Genomic DNA, 15,173 nt, shown 5'->3' on the forward strand with positions numbered 1-15,173 from the left:
CATACTTCGGTCAAGGAAAGCTCAGGAGGACTGATGTGGGTTTATTCTGAGCAGCATTTTTACAAACCCATGACAAGTTTATAATTTAAATCTTTTCCCTTATTCTTAGTACTGGCAATATTCCTGAGAGAGGTGGTTTGGTCAACTCTGTACCTCAGCAAAGAAAACTGCATGGAACTATAGCTGACCCCTGGTAGACTTGTGAGAACTAATATGAGTGAGAAATAAGCCTTTGCGGCAAGCTATTGAAATGCTGGTCATTTGTTACTGCAGCATAATTGGACCATCCTGACTGATACAGATGGCCTGGCTCTAGTGTGCATCACTCCAGAAGACCTTGGCCTTAAGTCTTGTTCTAGCTACTGCTGAGCAAGCGATCCCATGCAGACTTCAGCTGACATCACCTAGGTATGAGTTGACAGCTCATTGGTTTAGGCCCGTGCTGGCTTGACGCTTTCTCTCCAGCATCTTTGCTCACTGTCAGGTGCTCCCTACTAGAGCTGACTAAGCACTCACATGGATAAACAGGAAGTACAAGGAAGTGGCTTTGACAAGTGGCTAATGGAAGCTGATGGAGAAATGTTTCCCTGCTTGCTTTCTTCATACAAGATTCTGAGACATGTTTCCTAAGGCTCCTGGGAAAACAGCATGAAATTGAGCAACACACCACAGCCAAGTGGATAATTCCATCGTGCATCCTGTACAGGCTTTTTCTCCATTGTTTCATTCTTTTCTTCCCCCTGCTATGCTCAAGAATCGTATCCCTAAACAAACTCCTGCCTGGGGGGTTTGTCTCAGGCTTTGCTTCCTGGAGGAGTAAGATTCATCATCTGTTAGTCTTCAGCTGAACCAGGCAAAGCATTATCTACCACCATGGTGAATTATTTACATAATTCTGCTGCGTAAGTGATTATACTGTATATTTGCAGTAACTTCAAAATGTGATGACTTTGTCAGTCACATTAGAAATGTTATTTTTATTATATGAGTTGGTCCCAACATAAGACCCTCCCCAGCTCCAGGCACGTAGCTAGTCTATCTTCACGAAGATATTAGTTTGTAGTGTATACTGATGACATAGCACATCAGTTTTAGTTGGATGGAATCCATGTTTGCTGGTTTGAGTTGCTGGGTTTCTATGATGCAGTGAGGTCTTGAATAACTTTGAACTTTGGGTTCTTCTTCTTTTACTTCCCCAATACAGGGGTTATAGTGTATAGCGTTGTGCCCAGGTTTCTGCAGTGCATTTAGTGCATTCTATACAAGAATGGTACCAACTGAACTATGTTCCTAGCCCAAATCTATAGATTATGAGACTAGGCTTATGAGCTGAACATTGACAGAAAAATCTGAAGTGTTAGAGCACCCTGCGGGTTTGGACAGCACTGTTACTTTCAAATACTTGGCTGCTCTTCAGCCGAGTTACCAGTCCACTACAGTGCCTTTCAGGACAGTGTTTTTTTAGGGGGGGAGGGGGAGGTGAACCAGAGTAAATGCTATTTTGTTTGGGAATTAAGTTGACTATATTCCAAGAGTTCCTTGGCTCTGGTATTCTACTTCCTCTTTATGTCATCTATCAAAAAACAGGTCCATAGAGGGTAAAGGAATTGGTATGTTTTGTGATTTATGGGAGAGGCATAAAGAGGGATATAATCCTAACTGTTGGAAAGATGCTATTCCCTTTTTGACATAATTCAATTCTTGATTGTGATTCTCTTAAATGAACCATGAAATCCTAAGCACTTACACTGCAAGTGTGATTTCTAACTACAGTTTTTCTTTCCTGCCCCCAAAATCTGAATGTGAAGGTGGCAGATGCATAACTAATCTTAGCCGAGTCTATATTAAGAAACCTGCAAGGTGTCTATATTTACCTTGCATGATCTGTGAATGTAATGTAGTGTTAAGTAGCATGGTTTCGCACATTACTCCGAAAATAAAAACAGCTTCTTTAATGTGAAAGGGTTACTTTATATTTAGTTTCAATGGGAATGAGAAATACATAAGTAAAACATTAACACATGTGATCACAGCATGTGTGTGCACTCGTGTGTGTGTGTGTGTGTGTGTGTGTGTGTGTGTGTGTGTGTGTCTGGGAGTGCATGCATGCATTTCTGATGGACAAAAGCCAGTGCTTGGGATTTTGTCCTGTATCCCACAGACAAGGAAGATTCTAAAATCCTTTTATCCTACTGTAAATTTGCTGAAAAATATCCAACCCAGTGGGCTGTGTTTTTCCTTAGGGATGTTTCCATGGTTCTGCTATTAGTTACAGGAAATGCGGGTATTTTCTGTTTCATCTCTGGAATCTCAGTTTCTGAAGAAACTATCAGGGATTATCTGTGTGTCTGTTTAATGTCTTTGCTGCACTGGGGCGGATTACCGAGGAAGGGAACAATGGTATTTCAAGACCCAGCTGTGGAAGAATGAGTGGGAACAAACCAGCTACTCTGAGTTAAGAGAAATAATAATGTTGCTGCAGACTCTTCTAACCTATTAGGCACTGCCCAGTGCAAACATAGAGAGAGCACCCATGTCACATTTGAAGTTACAACTCTGGGACTTGGCTTTGGCTCACTTAGCCCGTTTGTCAATTTTATATATATATAAATATGTGTGTGTGTGTGTGTGTGTGTGTGTGTGTGTGTGTGTGTATGTGTGTGTGTATGTGTGTATATATATGTGTATACAACCTCTCCAGCACCAACTCGCTCCATAAATGGCATGTTTTATGTAAATGTACTTGAAGTTCTTAAATTCCCGGTCATTTTCAAAGCAATATTTTCCTCAGTAAAAGACAGTAGGAAAGAAATAAACATACAATGTTACAATGTGTGTATGTGCGCATATGCACTCACACAAGTACCTGGAGGGAGAGTCTATGTTTTTAAAACAATTAAAGAGATCTTTATGCTTCAACAAGCTGAGGACCACATCTGTGGCAGTTATGTTCTATAGGGCATGCTTCACAAAACTAAATGAAAATTTTTAAAAGTTAATGGCTAAACAGTGCTTAAAGCATACACATTACTCACGATCTATTTTAATAACATTGTGGGTGACTAACTCAATAATGCTGCTGCTGAGCACCCATTATGGTTTTGTTCAGAAGATATGCCTGAGAATCTATGCCTCCTTAGGGGTAAGTTGACATTCCTCAGTGACTGAACAAAAATGTGTAATTTCATGTCTCTGTATAGGGTGGATGCTTACACGATGCCAGGTATTGCTCCAAACAATACTTGACACAGCCCTCAGAGAGAAGGGATGCGGTGGTGTTCATATTTGACAGAGGGTAAGCTGAAGCAGTGGTGAGGTCAGATGCACACAGAAGTTCATCTAGGAAGTGACAGGCTTGGGGTGGAATCCAGCCTTGCACTGTTTTCACCAATGACTTTCATAGCTGCCCTTGAGGGAAAGAAGAAGATTCCAGAGCTATCTAGAGGCTGACTGACCATTTAAAACCACTCTGCCGCCTCCTCTGACCACCCTGCTTCCACATCCCCATTCACTTCAAATCATACCCACACATACATGTCCACACTTATCCCCACAGTGGGCACTGAGACTCCAGCTATCTGGGAAGCTGCCTGTTTCACACTCTGTTTCTTCATCTTCTCTTGGGTACCAGCACTGCCTAACAGCAAGTGTGCCCAGTTGAGAACTCCAGGATATGATGAAAGGCGGCCTGCTTTACATGTCTGGCTGCTACAGGCAACCTGTTCACACCTCCTCGAAGTTCCTTTAGGTGAGGTCAGCCTCTTGAGGGTTGGTCTGTTGACTTTGTACATGCTGCTCCTTTAAAGGCCTGAGCTGCTAGTCCATGAGAACGTGATACTGTCTGAAGGCTCCCTTTTTCCCCTGCCAAAATCAGAGACAAAGAGAGCAATGGAAAATAATACAACTCCCCTGAACCCTTCCTTCGGGCTGCTACTAACCATGCAAATATGCCCTGGATGGAATTGCTAAAGAGGATTATGACACTTGTCTTGCTTCCCTGCCCATTTCAATTTGGCAGGTGAGGTCAAGGCCCAGCAGAGGCCACGCTTCAGTATTTGGGGGCTGAGTATGGATGCTAGGAGAGCATGGGTAATTTTGATAAAGCAGGCCGTGTGTGTTCTGAAATGCCCGAGTCACTTCAAAAGCTCTTGCTATTTTCAAAGCTGGCAAGCTAAGCCCCCAAGAGAAGCATGCATTTGTGAGCAGACCAGCCATCTTTGCAAATCCTCTCAGCAGACAGGAAAGGGCACCTCCTCTGTAAGACAGGAAGGTCCCAGGTCTGTGGGACTAAGCCAGATGGGAGGCCAGAAGGCTAAGTGGGGAGTGACTGTGTGGAAGGTGTTGTCATGTGAAAGGGCAAGGTATAATATATTCCACATTGAAGACTGGGTCTGAGACTGGCTGATTTTGTGGTCTCTCTGGTGTGTGGTGTCTAGAAATATAATAGCACAGTGGGTCTCAAAGTGTGGTCTGAGGACTCCCAAGGGTACCCTCCAGGAGACTTTGAGATAAAATTTCACAAGAATGCCATGCCATTATCTGCGTTTTCACTGTGTAGATAGATATGAGCACTGTCAGAAAAGCAATGGTGGGTACAAACGCTGGGACATCAGTGCTGTCTCTGGACTCCCCGCCCCCCCCACCGCCACACACACACCACACTGCCACAAACCCAAAGGAACCATTCTCCATCATAACAGCCTCGATGATGAAGCAATAGAATTAGTAATGTGTTCATTTAATCTCTGCCTTGGTGGACTCCCCCCCCCCATTCTGAATTCTGTGTGACAAAATGGAAGTACGTGGCACTCTTCTGTGGCCACTGAAAGTGTGAATGGCCCTGTTTCTGAGGCAGGTGTTGTCTGTTGCCCCGTTAATGGAACATGTTTGTCTACATAGCAGTATTTTCCCTCCAGAGGGAGCTGCTGTGGTGAGGCAAGCCACGAGTATTCAGACTGGGGTATTTGGAAGATTTCTTGAAAACAGATAAAGTAAATTCAGTACTTTCCTTTTCTTTTTTAAAAAATACTTGTAAGACATTGCGTGAGTGAGTGTGTGTGTGTGTGTGTGTGTGTGTGTGTGTGTGTGTGTAAGCATGTGTGTGTAGGTGTCCATAGAGTTCTGAAGAGGCCATCAGAGTCCCTGGAGCTGGAGTAACAGGCTGTTGTGAGCCGCCATGTGGATACAGGAAACGGAACTTAGATCTTCCACAAGTGGATACAGGAAACGGAACTTAGATCTTCCACAAGACAGCTAGAGCTCCTAACTGCTGAGTCATCTCTGTAGCACTTGAACCCAGTATTTTAAGAAAGACAACAGATAATATTTATTGTTAATGATAGAGTGTGCATGTTTAAGGGGAAAATAGAAATCTAGAAAACTCTGTCTCTTGACAGTTCCTATTGCTTCCTTTTCTTTAATGGGATGTGCTAGTGGAGTTATGTATTCATAAATGTGTGTCTTATATATAATACATACATAAATATATTATAGTCCTTAATGTATTTTTATAAATTATGTTTTATATAACTTAAGAAATCTATGTCATATATAGAATAGGAAGAGGGCAAACTTTTCCATATGTATAATGAGTGATATGAACAAAATCAAAATAAGCATTTTGCACAATACCTAAATAAACATTTTGCATAACATTGAATGTTCTGTGTGAAAATAAAATTCCTTTTCACTAAAAATTACATTTGCATATGCTTTCTAAAAATAATAAAGCAATTAAAACTATTCCTAAGAGCATTCAATGAATTACGTGTGTTGGTGAAAGTGCTCTGTGTTTGTTACCTAAGGATGTGGTAACAGCTATCACAGGCTCTGTGAAACAATAGAGAGTTTTCCCATACTGCTTCTGGAGGCTTGAAGTAAAAGACCGTGGTGTCAGGAGGACTGGATTCCTCTAAAGACTCAGAAGGGAGCATCCTTCCTTGTCCTGGACCCTCTGGTGACTCTAGGCTCTCTGGGCTTATGGTGGTTCATACCTGTCTTGGCTTTTCCCTTCAGCTGGTCTCCTTAGTATGACTGCACTTCATCTCTTGTTCAAACAAGGACACCAGGCATTGGGTTTAGGGCCATCTAAAATCTCCTGTGATTTTTAACACCGATCTGTGACCAATTCCAACTGAAAATACCCTGTTCCCAACTGAGGTTCCGTTCTTAGCATTCTTGGGCTACTTCTCAACTACTACAGATTGCAAATCAACTTGACTGCCCTGAATAGATGTAATTTGATTAAGGTGGAACTTGCCAAAGGGCAGAACTGTTCTGCCCTAGATTATCAGCTTTCCAGGAGTAGCTCATCTGCATCTCAAAGCCTTAGCTTCTCCATTTATTTATTAATCAGGTTCTGGCTCACTATCAAGTTGGTGTGGGGTGAGGAGGAGAGATTATATGCAAGCACACATTCTCAACATGATGCCTGCCATAGAAAGATTTCCCTCAGTAAATACTAATAGTGTCTTTACTATCACAGGGCAGTGGGTAATAATCATCATAGTATACATTAGACACCTACTGTGATGGCAAATACACTAGCAATCAGTGGAGTAAGAGAAAACAGACACCAAGGTTAATGGTGATTTCAAAGATTGTTAATAGTAATAGATGATGTTGCTATAAGGTAGGAAAATGAGACCTGGGACAGGGCAAGTGGAGTAACAGAACCCTAAATGAGTGGTCCAGAACACTGAGTAGATATCAAGGTCACCAAGAGCTTTTCATCTAAGGAGTGTGTTTCAAAGATCTACCCTAGAGGACCAAGTACTCAGACCCACACTCCCTGGGATTTCCAGTCTTCTGTGTTGTATTCATGGGCCTGTGCTTGGATTACGTTTGGGAGGATGTTTGGAGACCTTGAATCACAGTGCAGAGAGGAAGTCTCAAAACCCCTCACACTGCCCTTCTGTGCCATCCCATATGACCCGCTTTCTTGCAACAGACCAGTTTTCCATTGGGGAAGTGGACTGGGTGGACCTCAGTCATGTGCCTTCTCCTTAGAGTTCTGACCTCACTGCTCATCCTGCATCCAGCCTTGGCCGGTCACTGCTGAAGAAGGAATGAACGCCTTGCCCGGGAGCTGCCATCCTCCTGACCTCAGTTGTGCTGGTGTCTGAGACGTTCTGGTCCTTTCTTTGTCTCCCAGTCTTCCTGAGGCATGGCCTCTCTTCCCTCTATGACCACCCCTCTCCTGGTTATCACTCTTGACCTCAGCAGACCTTACGGCCCTTATTAATCGCCTGTGTGGACTCCACAGCATCCTTCACTCAGTCTGGAACTGTGGCCAAGCTCCTTGTCTGTTCTAACCTCACTACCATTTCACTTCCTCAGCCATATTATTACAATTCTGAAAAGAGAGATGACCTAACCTTGGGTTCCTGTTCTGACTGGCTGGCTGTTAATTATTCCAAAACAACAGAAAGCCTGATGTAGAATCCCCTGCAGTTAAATTCCTGAGCCTTTGTTACTGATGGAGGAGATAGATGAGGCTCTGATTCCAGGCCTGGAGGACCTCCTGCAGTACTGACTGTCCCTGGCTAACCACAGTAGTCCTGCAGGTTGTTCTGTGTGTGTGGAAGAAGTCATCTCACTCCTAGTGCTCAAGACTGAGGGCTGTGATGCAGCCTTCTAAGCTTTTGAAAAAGTTGGGAATTTACATTACTATTCAGCTGGAAAAATTATAACATCAGTTAATGCCCTGAGGATAGCATAGACAAAGATGGTTTTGCTTTTTAACCTCTGAGTGTGTTTCTGCGAGTTTTATGAATAATAAGTGGGTAGGAAAATTCCCAGGCAGCCTCTCTAGTATACTTTGCATTTGCTGAAGAGCTGTAGATAAGTCAGGGAATGAAGATTAGAAATGCTTGTGTCCAGGGGAGGCATGGAGAGGCAGTTGCTTCTAATCCGTTTAATTTGTTCCAGAAAGGAAAACATTAAGTCACCTCCCAGCACATAAAGATGGAGACAGATTGGATAATCTTCAGGAACTGTTCATCATTTGACTGATGACATTTAGGTGTTTGTTTCTAAAGAAAAAAAAATGATTCTTCTAGTTTATAGAATCTGAGGAAATCCACTCTATGAGTCCCTAGTATAAAAGACAGGTAGGTGACAGTGTTTTATATGGCGGCTCTTTTACAACATCCCATCCCATCTTCTTTTCTGTTGGGGCCAGAGGCCAGCCTGAGCATCCCCAAGCAGAACGCTGAAGGGAAGAGAAAATGACTAGCAAGACCCACGATGTGGATCCACATCACTTTTTCTCTATGCAGGTGAAGGAAAATGGAATCCCATCTGACTTTCTAGGTTCAAATTCCACAACAGGAGCTTATTTGGATGAGAACTCGTATGTAAGAATGATAATATAGATGGTCACAGTGAGATTACAACAGAGGACAAACACACAGGGACAGCCTTCCTGCAGAGGAAAGATGGTCTAAAATGTAGGTTCTGTGCTCAGAGAACTTTACAATGAAATCCAAGCTGTGCTTGTCTCCTCTGGAAGGAGAGTCCTTCCTTCCTCAGTCCAATAATAACAGCCAGTATGTCATGGCTGAATATCAAAAAACCTTAGCTTTAGTTAGGTCCCGAAGTTAAAAACAAAACAAAACAAAATAAAAACTGTCACCAGCTATCTAGATTTTCAATTTTGGTCTTTGTCTGTTATCGTTGAGGAGACGGTATTAACAGTGACACCCAAGATAATTAATTGTTCAGGAAGAGTACTTTTTTTTTTTTTTTTAATTTGAGTAACTAAATATGGAGCATGTGTGCCTCTGTGGTTGTTTCTTTAGAGTACTGTCAAAGTTGAGACTAACTTCTCAGGCTGGCTGGGTTAGCTTGCACAGAGCTCTGATTGCCTGTAATTAGGGGAAGAACCTCGAGCTCCAAAGAGTAACAGACTTGAAATTGGCTAAAACTCAGAATAATCAAACTGGGAAAAAAATCAGATCTCAGCTATCTTGATTTTTAAGTACAGCACAGTGGTTTCTTTCTGGGTCCAGCTGTGTTTCCTGTCGCCATCCTGTCCAGTGTCCCACCCCACCCCCATGGCCCAAGCATGAGCTCTGTTTCTCAGATTACAGTTACAGCTTACATCGTTGGTAGAGATGCAGAGGCAATTAACAGCCAGGCCCTCCAAGAAGGAGCCCGACCCAAACCTAGAACAGATATGACTGAGAGAGCGCCAGTGTAGCCCAAGAACTAGGCCTGGGGGTCTCTGCTGTGAAGACTGACTGAGGCATGCTTGCCAAGTCAGGGAGGAGAGAAACAAAACAGACCCACTAGGATGTAACCCTTCAGGCATGCTGGCCTAGTGATTTAGAGGTGATAATCTAACCGGCTGGACACAAGCTGCTGGCCATCTTATAAAACTGTTAGGATTAAATTTTAAATTTATCTTATTCTTTTAAGGCAGAGGCTCGCTTTACAGTCTTGTCTAGTCTAGAACTTACTATATAGACCAGGCTGGTCTCTGTAACAGAGACCAGTCTGCCTCTATTTCCCAAGTGCTAGGATAACAGATATGTATTACCACACCATGCAGGAAATTCAATATTCTCTCTCTCTCTCTCTCTCTCTCTCTCTATCTATCTATCTATCTATCTATCTATCTCTCTCCCTTCCCCTCTCTTTCCCTCTCCCTCTCCCTCCCTTGCTCCCTCCCTCCCTTCCTTCAAAGTCATCTTTGATTGTCTTGTGTATTAAGCCCCGAAAACAACGTGGTAGGTGTTCATTCTTCCTGAAGTTGGATTTGAAGAAGTTTGAGAACATACCAGATACAAAATTTCATTCAGGATTCTTACTTTCATTCCTTTTTTCTCCTCTTCCCCACCTAACGCTTCTTGTGGTACTGAGAACTGAAGTCCAAACCTCGTAATGTTAGGTGAGCTCTCTACCATGGAGACACATCTTCATCTCACTTTCATGACTCTTAAGTCAACCTTGCTCACTAACCAAGGAAAAAGACACAAATGACTATGATTTATACACGATATGATATCAACATAGATCAATCAAATATATTGATACTTTGCTAGGTGGAATGAATTTTTCATTGTAGGAGAATGCCAGGTAATTTAGACGGAAAAAGAACAATGAAAAAATAAAAAGCAAGGTATGAGAACTGTACAACTGAATGCATGTTTGCCCCTAAGATGTCTTCATTGTTTGCTCAGCTAGTCGGGATTCTGAGTCTGCTCATTTGAGTGGGGCCTATGAGGACTAGGCTGTGGGATGTCACAATGTGTCTCAGCCATCAGAGCACTAAGGGCATTGGTGACAGGGCGAATGCTAACATCTCCCAAGTCATGATGCAGCATAGGTTCTGCTAATTACTGCTCTCTCAACTTGAAGCTGGCCATGACCCAGCTGTGGAAATCCTGTTGGTCAGCCTCCCACCCTCTTCCCTCAGGAAGGAGAACTAGCAAAACTAGACTCAGCTTGTGGAATGAATTTGCTTTGCTTTTGTGGAACCAAAAGGCAAGAGGGATTTTGGAGGCTATGGGCTTGTGGTTAGATTTGAGAAATGACTTCATGTTCCCTCCCAGTCTCCAAATAAGTTTAATGTGGAGACTGTCAGAACTTGAAAGATGATAACTTGTCCAAGGCATCGACGCTCTTCATATGTTCCTGGAACATGTGAGACCATGAAGGCCAGTTGGCTAACTTCATCCAGAGTTCTGCCTTGTCTCGGGCAGGTGTCTAAGGGACCTGTTCTTTCTCAGCCAGCATCTGTCTTCCTCCTAGTGACGGCTAACATCCTGACTTGAGGCTTTTTCCTATACTTGCTCTTCTTCCTGATACCAGCATCCAGCTGTCTGTGCTACACAGTAACTATGATAGGCATTATTAATACCCTGTCATTTATTCATTTACTACAGCATTACATAATGATAAAAACAACTCCTCCTGTGTTTCAATGATCTCCCCTCTCCAGGCCATCACCTTACTCCCCTCCCTCCCTCCAGACCATCCCAACAACTTGGCTTGTCAAGATAGATTAAAGATTACTCCACCACAGATTGTAACAGGAAGTGATTTTTAATAGAGGTATTAAATTAGGCTAGATATTTAAAAGGTGACTTTTTGAATATATTGTTTATTAGTAAGATTTTCTTAGAGTTAGATCCAAATACAAAAAAAAAAAAAAAACAAAACAGTTTTCTCTCTGGAAAAGAGAATGGTTAAGCTTGGTCAGTAGAGATACTTCCTATCAGCTTCAGTTGCCTGAAGGTGTCTCTCAGACTAACAGATGAGGACATATTAGCTACAAGTGATGGTCAGCAGGCAGCCATTGTAGAGCAAGGGCGAGAACGCCACATTCTGAGAAAAATCTTAGATGTGTAGACTTGGTCTTCAAAGGAGTCTTCATGGAAGCTGCAATATGACTTGTGTTTGGGGGGCATTGCTAAGTTTCAAAGAATAAACTTCAGTATAGGGGTGAAGTGAGACAGAGTGGGGAAACACAACATATACAACCTTCCCTCAAAGAACCTTTTTCTAATAAACAACAGCAACAACAAACCCGAAACAAAAATCCCCGAACCAAACAGTCAGATCCAAGAAACCCCAAAGCCAGGGACAAGTCTCAGGTTCCTTTGTCCCTTTAACCAATCTCTTCTTCCTCTCCTTTGTCCATCCTGGGCCTGCAGGGCCATCTCAGCATATGACAGAGTGTTATGGATGGGGAGAAAGCTATCATCAGTGGCTGTCTTTCAGTTTCAGGGGAGTCAGTGTGACAATAAAGGGGTGAAGAGTGTCAACACCTGTCAGAACTTGGAGATGATTCATGTAATGTGAAACTGAGGCCCTAGAAGCCGATGACCACACGGGAAATGCATTCTGCTAGGCTATTGCTTTCACAGAAATCCTTATTCATAGACCTCCAGCTCAGGCTTCTGAAATGCCTTGCAGAAGAAGTCATTGTTTATGCATACACACAATGACTAAAGATGATTGTGAACCGTCTTTATTTTGGAAGATACATTCATTCTGAATTAGCACTACCATCTACTGTTACAAGTTGAATACAAAAGTTCCCTTTGCATGTGAGACAGGCAACCAACCATTAGCATTTGGAACATCTGCAGGATGTCGACTAAGGCTCTGTGATTAAAAGTTGCTAATGCATGCATTGAACAATGTGATTGAGAAATCTGAACTACTACAAGGTAGATTTGAGGTTTGCATTTTCCTTTTCTTACAAGGGACATGTAAGAAAAAAAATTGACCGTTTAAAAATAAACCAAAGGCTTCAGAAGAATATAATGCATTTTCCATTTATTATCTTAAAAGGGAAAATGAATGTGTGAGAAGCAGAGGCACTGAATACTGTTTTTCAAAAGTCTACATGGTAACCAGAAAGGTACACGCCTGGCTTGAAGGCAGGAGCAGGCATCCGTGATGGACTAGGGGAAGGATGGGTAAAACAGAACCTCAGTAACCCAGATATGTTCAAATCCACAGGTCCCAATGGCTGGCATCCTAGAGTACTTAATGAATTGGCCGAAGTCATCACAGAACCGCTAGATATCATTTTTGAGAGCCCGTGGAGGACTGATGAGGTGCTGAAGACTGAAAGGGGCATATTTAGAATCTTCTTTCACAAAGGGAACTGGATGGTGACTCTGGAAACACTCATCAGCTTAAATGTCTTGCTTGGAAAATTCTGGAATAATCAACTTAGTAAGCTGAACCACTTACTTGTAGCTAGAAATAAGGCAGTGACATACCGCCCATGAAAAGATATTGAACTTGGTTTTAAAAGGATACTCCATGCAGGAAGAAGTCTGATACATCTCTTGGAATTTCTCTCCTTTGCTTTTTGAAATTTTCATCATCCTAGATGGGATTGATTAAGACTTGTGGGTAATTGCTAAATTTGAGTATACTATACAAAAGTAGGTTTCTTACAGTAGCTAATTAATTATACCACTTTCAAATTAGCCTCTATCTCAAGAACAGTAATTTTCATCTCACATTTTAACATACATGTCATTTTACTTTGCATAGGGCTTTGTTTTCATTAAGCTATAATATTTCATATAATCCTATATAAAGAAGTTTGGTGAAGGAACTTTTATTTTAGGTGCTTTATATAGTAATTTCACATATGAGTATAACCACAACACTAACAGAGTAAGGAAGAAATTATTTTCTGACTTTTAAAATTTAATGTGGTGGAGGTGTGGCTGTTATGTTAAGAGTACCCTGTCCTGACGTGATATTGAAGACATATCAGCTGTTTATTCTTCCTTGCCTGGAGACTTCTCCAGCTTCCCCTTCCCATGATGCCCTGTCTCCCTCTCTTTAGTGGGCTTCTGATACCAGTTTGGGGGCAGAGAAGTGGACTGTGGCAATAGGTAAGAGGACTTGTTCATGGACCTGTGCTGGAGGAGAACAGAGGAAATTGAGTGGGCATAAGAAAATTAAGATGAATCTAGAGATTTTTTTCTTTCTCATCATTATTTCCTTTGGGTGTTGGTAGTTTGATTTTCTGCTAAGAAAATGCAACAGTGATGATGGAGTCTGAACTTAGATGAGAGAAGGCTATGGGAGGTTTAACAATGCTGGCAGGCTTCTGGGGCTGTCAAGTTTAGAGAGCCTGCCAGCTGTCCTGTATTGCAGAACCGTCCCTTCACTACTCAGAAGGACATCCAAGATGCAAGCTTGTGTCACTATAATTATGGACAAGAACAGGAAACTTTTAAAGGCAAGAGACAAGGCACCTTGTCTCTAGGAATAGGTAGGCAATTAAGAAAGGGCTTAGATTTCCAAAGGCATTCATGGAACAATACTGTTTTTAAAATATAAAGTTCAAACACTGGAGCTGCCTAAATTCAGAGATAAATTTAGGCACCATGCAAAGCCTTTCTCAAGATTAAATACAAATGTAAGGAAATTAGCTTCTAAGAGCATGTGTGAGTTGTTCCTTCTGTGCTACATACAATCAAACACTCATCACCTTTTCAAATAAGCTGGTCTTTAAAATACCTGTTAGACTTTTTTTTTTTTTTTAAAGAGGTATGGCTGTCTGCATAGCTTACTGATATGATTTATTGTGATAATGGCTTCCTGGTTGAGACCTCATTTCCAGGTGCCACATCTGTGACAGATTTATTCCACAGATGTACATTTGCATGCATTTGTTGAACTGTGGCTAGCAAAGACCCCATTTCTGGAAAAAAAAAAATCTATTATTTACCCTGGAGGCAATAAGAATCGAATCCTCTACAACCAAACAGGGCTCTCACGTCTTTTCAAGTTTTATTCTCCATTTGACTGATGTCCAACTTCAATTATCTGGCTAAATTTAAATCTTGTCTCTATGCCACTATTGAAATTTGAAATTAACAATAACCTATCTTAATTATGAGTCACAATTTAAAATGGTAGAATTGCCAGTGGTATGAAGGACTTCTTAGGTAAAGATAGAAGAATTAAACTCTGTGAAGAGAATCAGTGGAAAGAAGCTTGCTAACCCCTGTGCATTAAGTCAAGATGAGGTAAGATAGCATATCAAAGGAATTCTGACCTTGGATTGTATCTTTCAGGACTAATCTTTAGGAAGAGACAATTTCTCACTGTGTCTTTTCCTTTTTTCTAAACACTCATGATTTCCTTAATATCTGAATGTGAAAGATGAAAATAAGACAGGAAGATTCATGTCTTGATGATGTCAATTCATAGTTCTCTCTAAAATAAGTCATAAGCGTCAGGGTCTTATTTCATAATATTGAGAGGTATAGAGAAAAATAGGAAAAGTTTTTTCATCTTAAAAAAATTGGGGAATGTATAAAGAAATCTTAATCATGCAAAATGTTGCTTTCTCAAGTATGACAGCACACATGTGTAATCCCAGCAGAATTTCAAGTCCAAGGCTAGCCTGGGCTGTGTAGTGAGATTCTGTCTCAATAAACATATCAGAACCAAACAAAATAAAAGGAGAGACTATGTGGATATAGCTCAGTTAGTCAAGTTTGTGCCATACAAACAATGAGGACCAGTGTTTGAGCCCTAGAATCTACCAGGTAAAAAAGTCAGGTGTGGCAGTATGCACTTATATTGCCAACACTGGGGAGGATGGGACAGCAGGCCCCTGGGGCTTGCTGGTTGGTCATCCTAGCCTACTTGGTGAATCATAGGCCAAGGAGGACTCTGTGTCA

General features: G+C 41.7%; 1 protein-coding gene across 1 annotated transcript in view; it reads left to right on the forward strand.

The window, feature by feature from the left end:
- Samd5 (sterile alpha motif domain containing 5) overlaps positions 1-14,900 on the forward strand; it is a 52,822-nt gene extending 37,922 nt beyond the window's left edge. Inside the window, exon 2 of the mRNA XM_036169074.1 lies at positions 12,475-14,900. Within this exon, the coding sequence (XP_036024967.1) occupies positions 12,475-12,537 (63 nt within the window). The 3' untranslated portion in view covers positions 12,538-14,900. The remainder of the gene's footprint in view (positions 1-12,474) is intronic.
- The last annotated feature ends 273 nt before the right edge of the window (positions 14,901-15,173 follow it).

Source organism: Onychomys torridus, chromosome 19, assembly GCF_903995425.1.
Source record: "Onychomys torridus chromosome 19, mOncTor1.1, whole genome shotgun sequence".
Classification (NCBI taxonomy): Eukaryota; Metazoa; Chordata; class Mammalia; order Rodentia; family Cricetidae; genus Onychomys; species Onychomys torridus.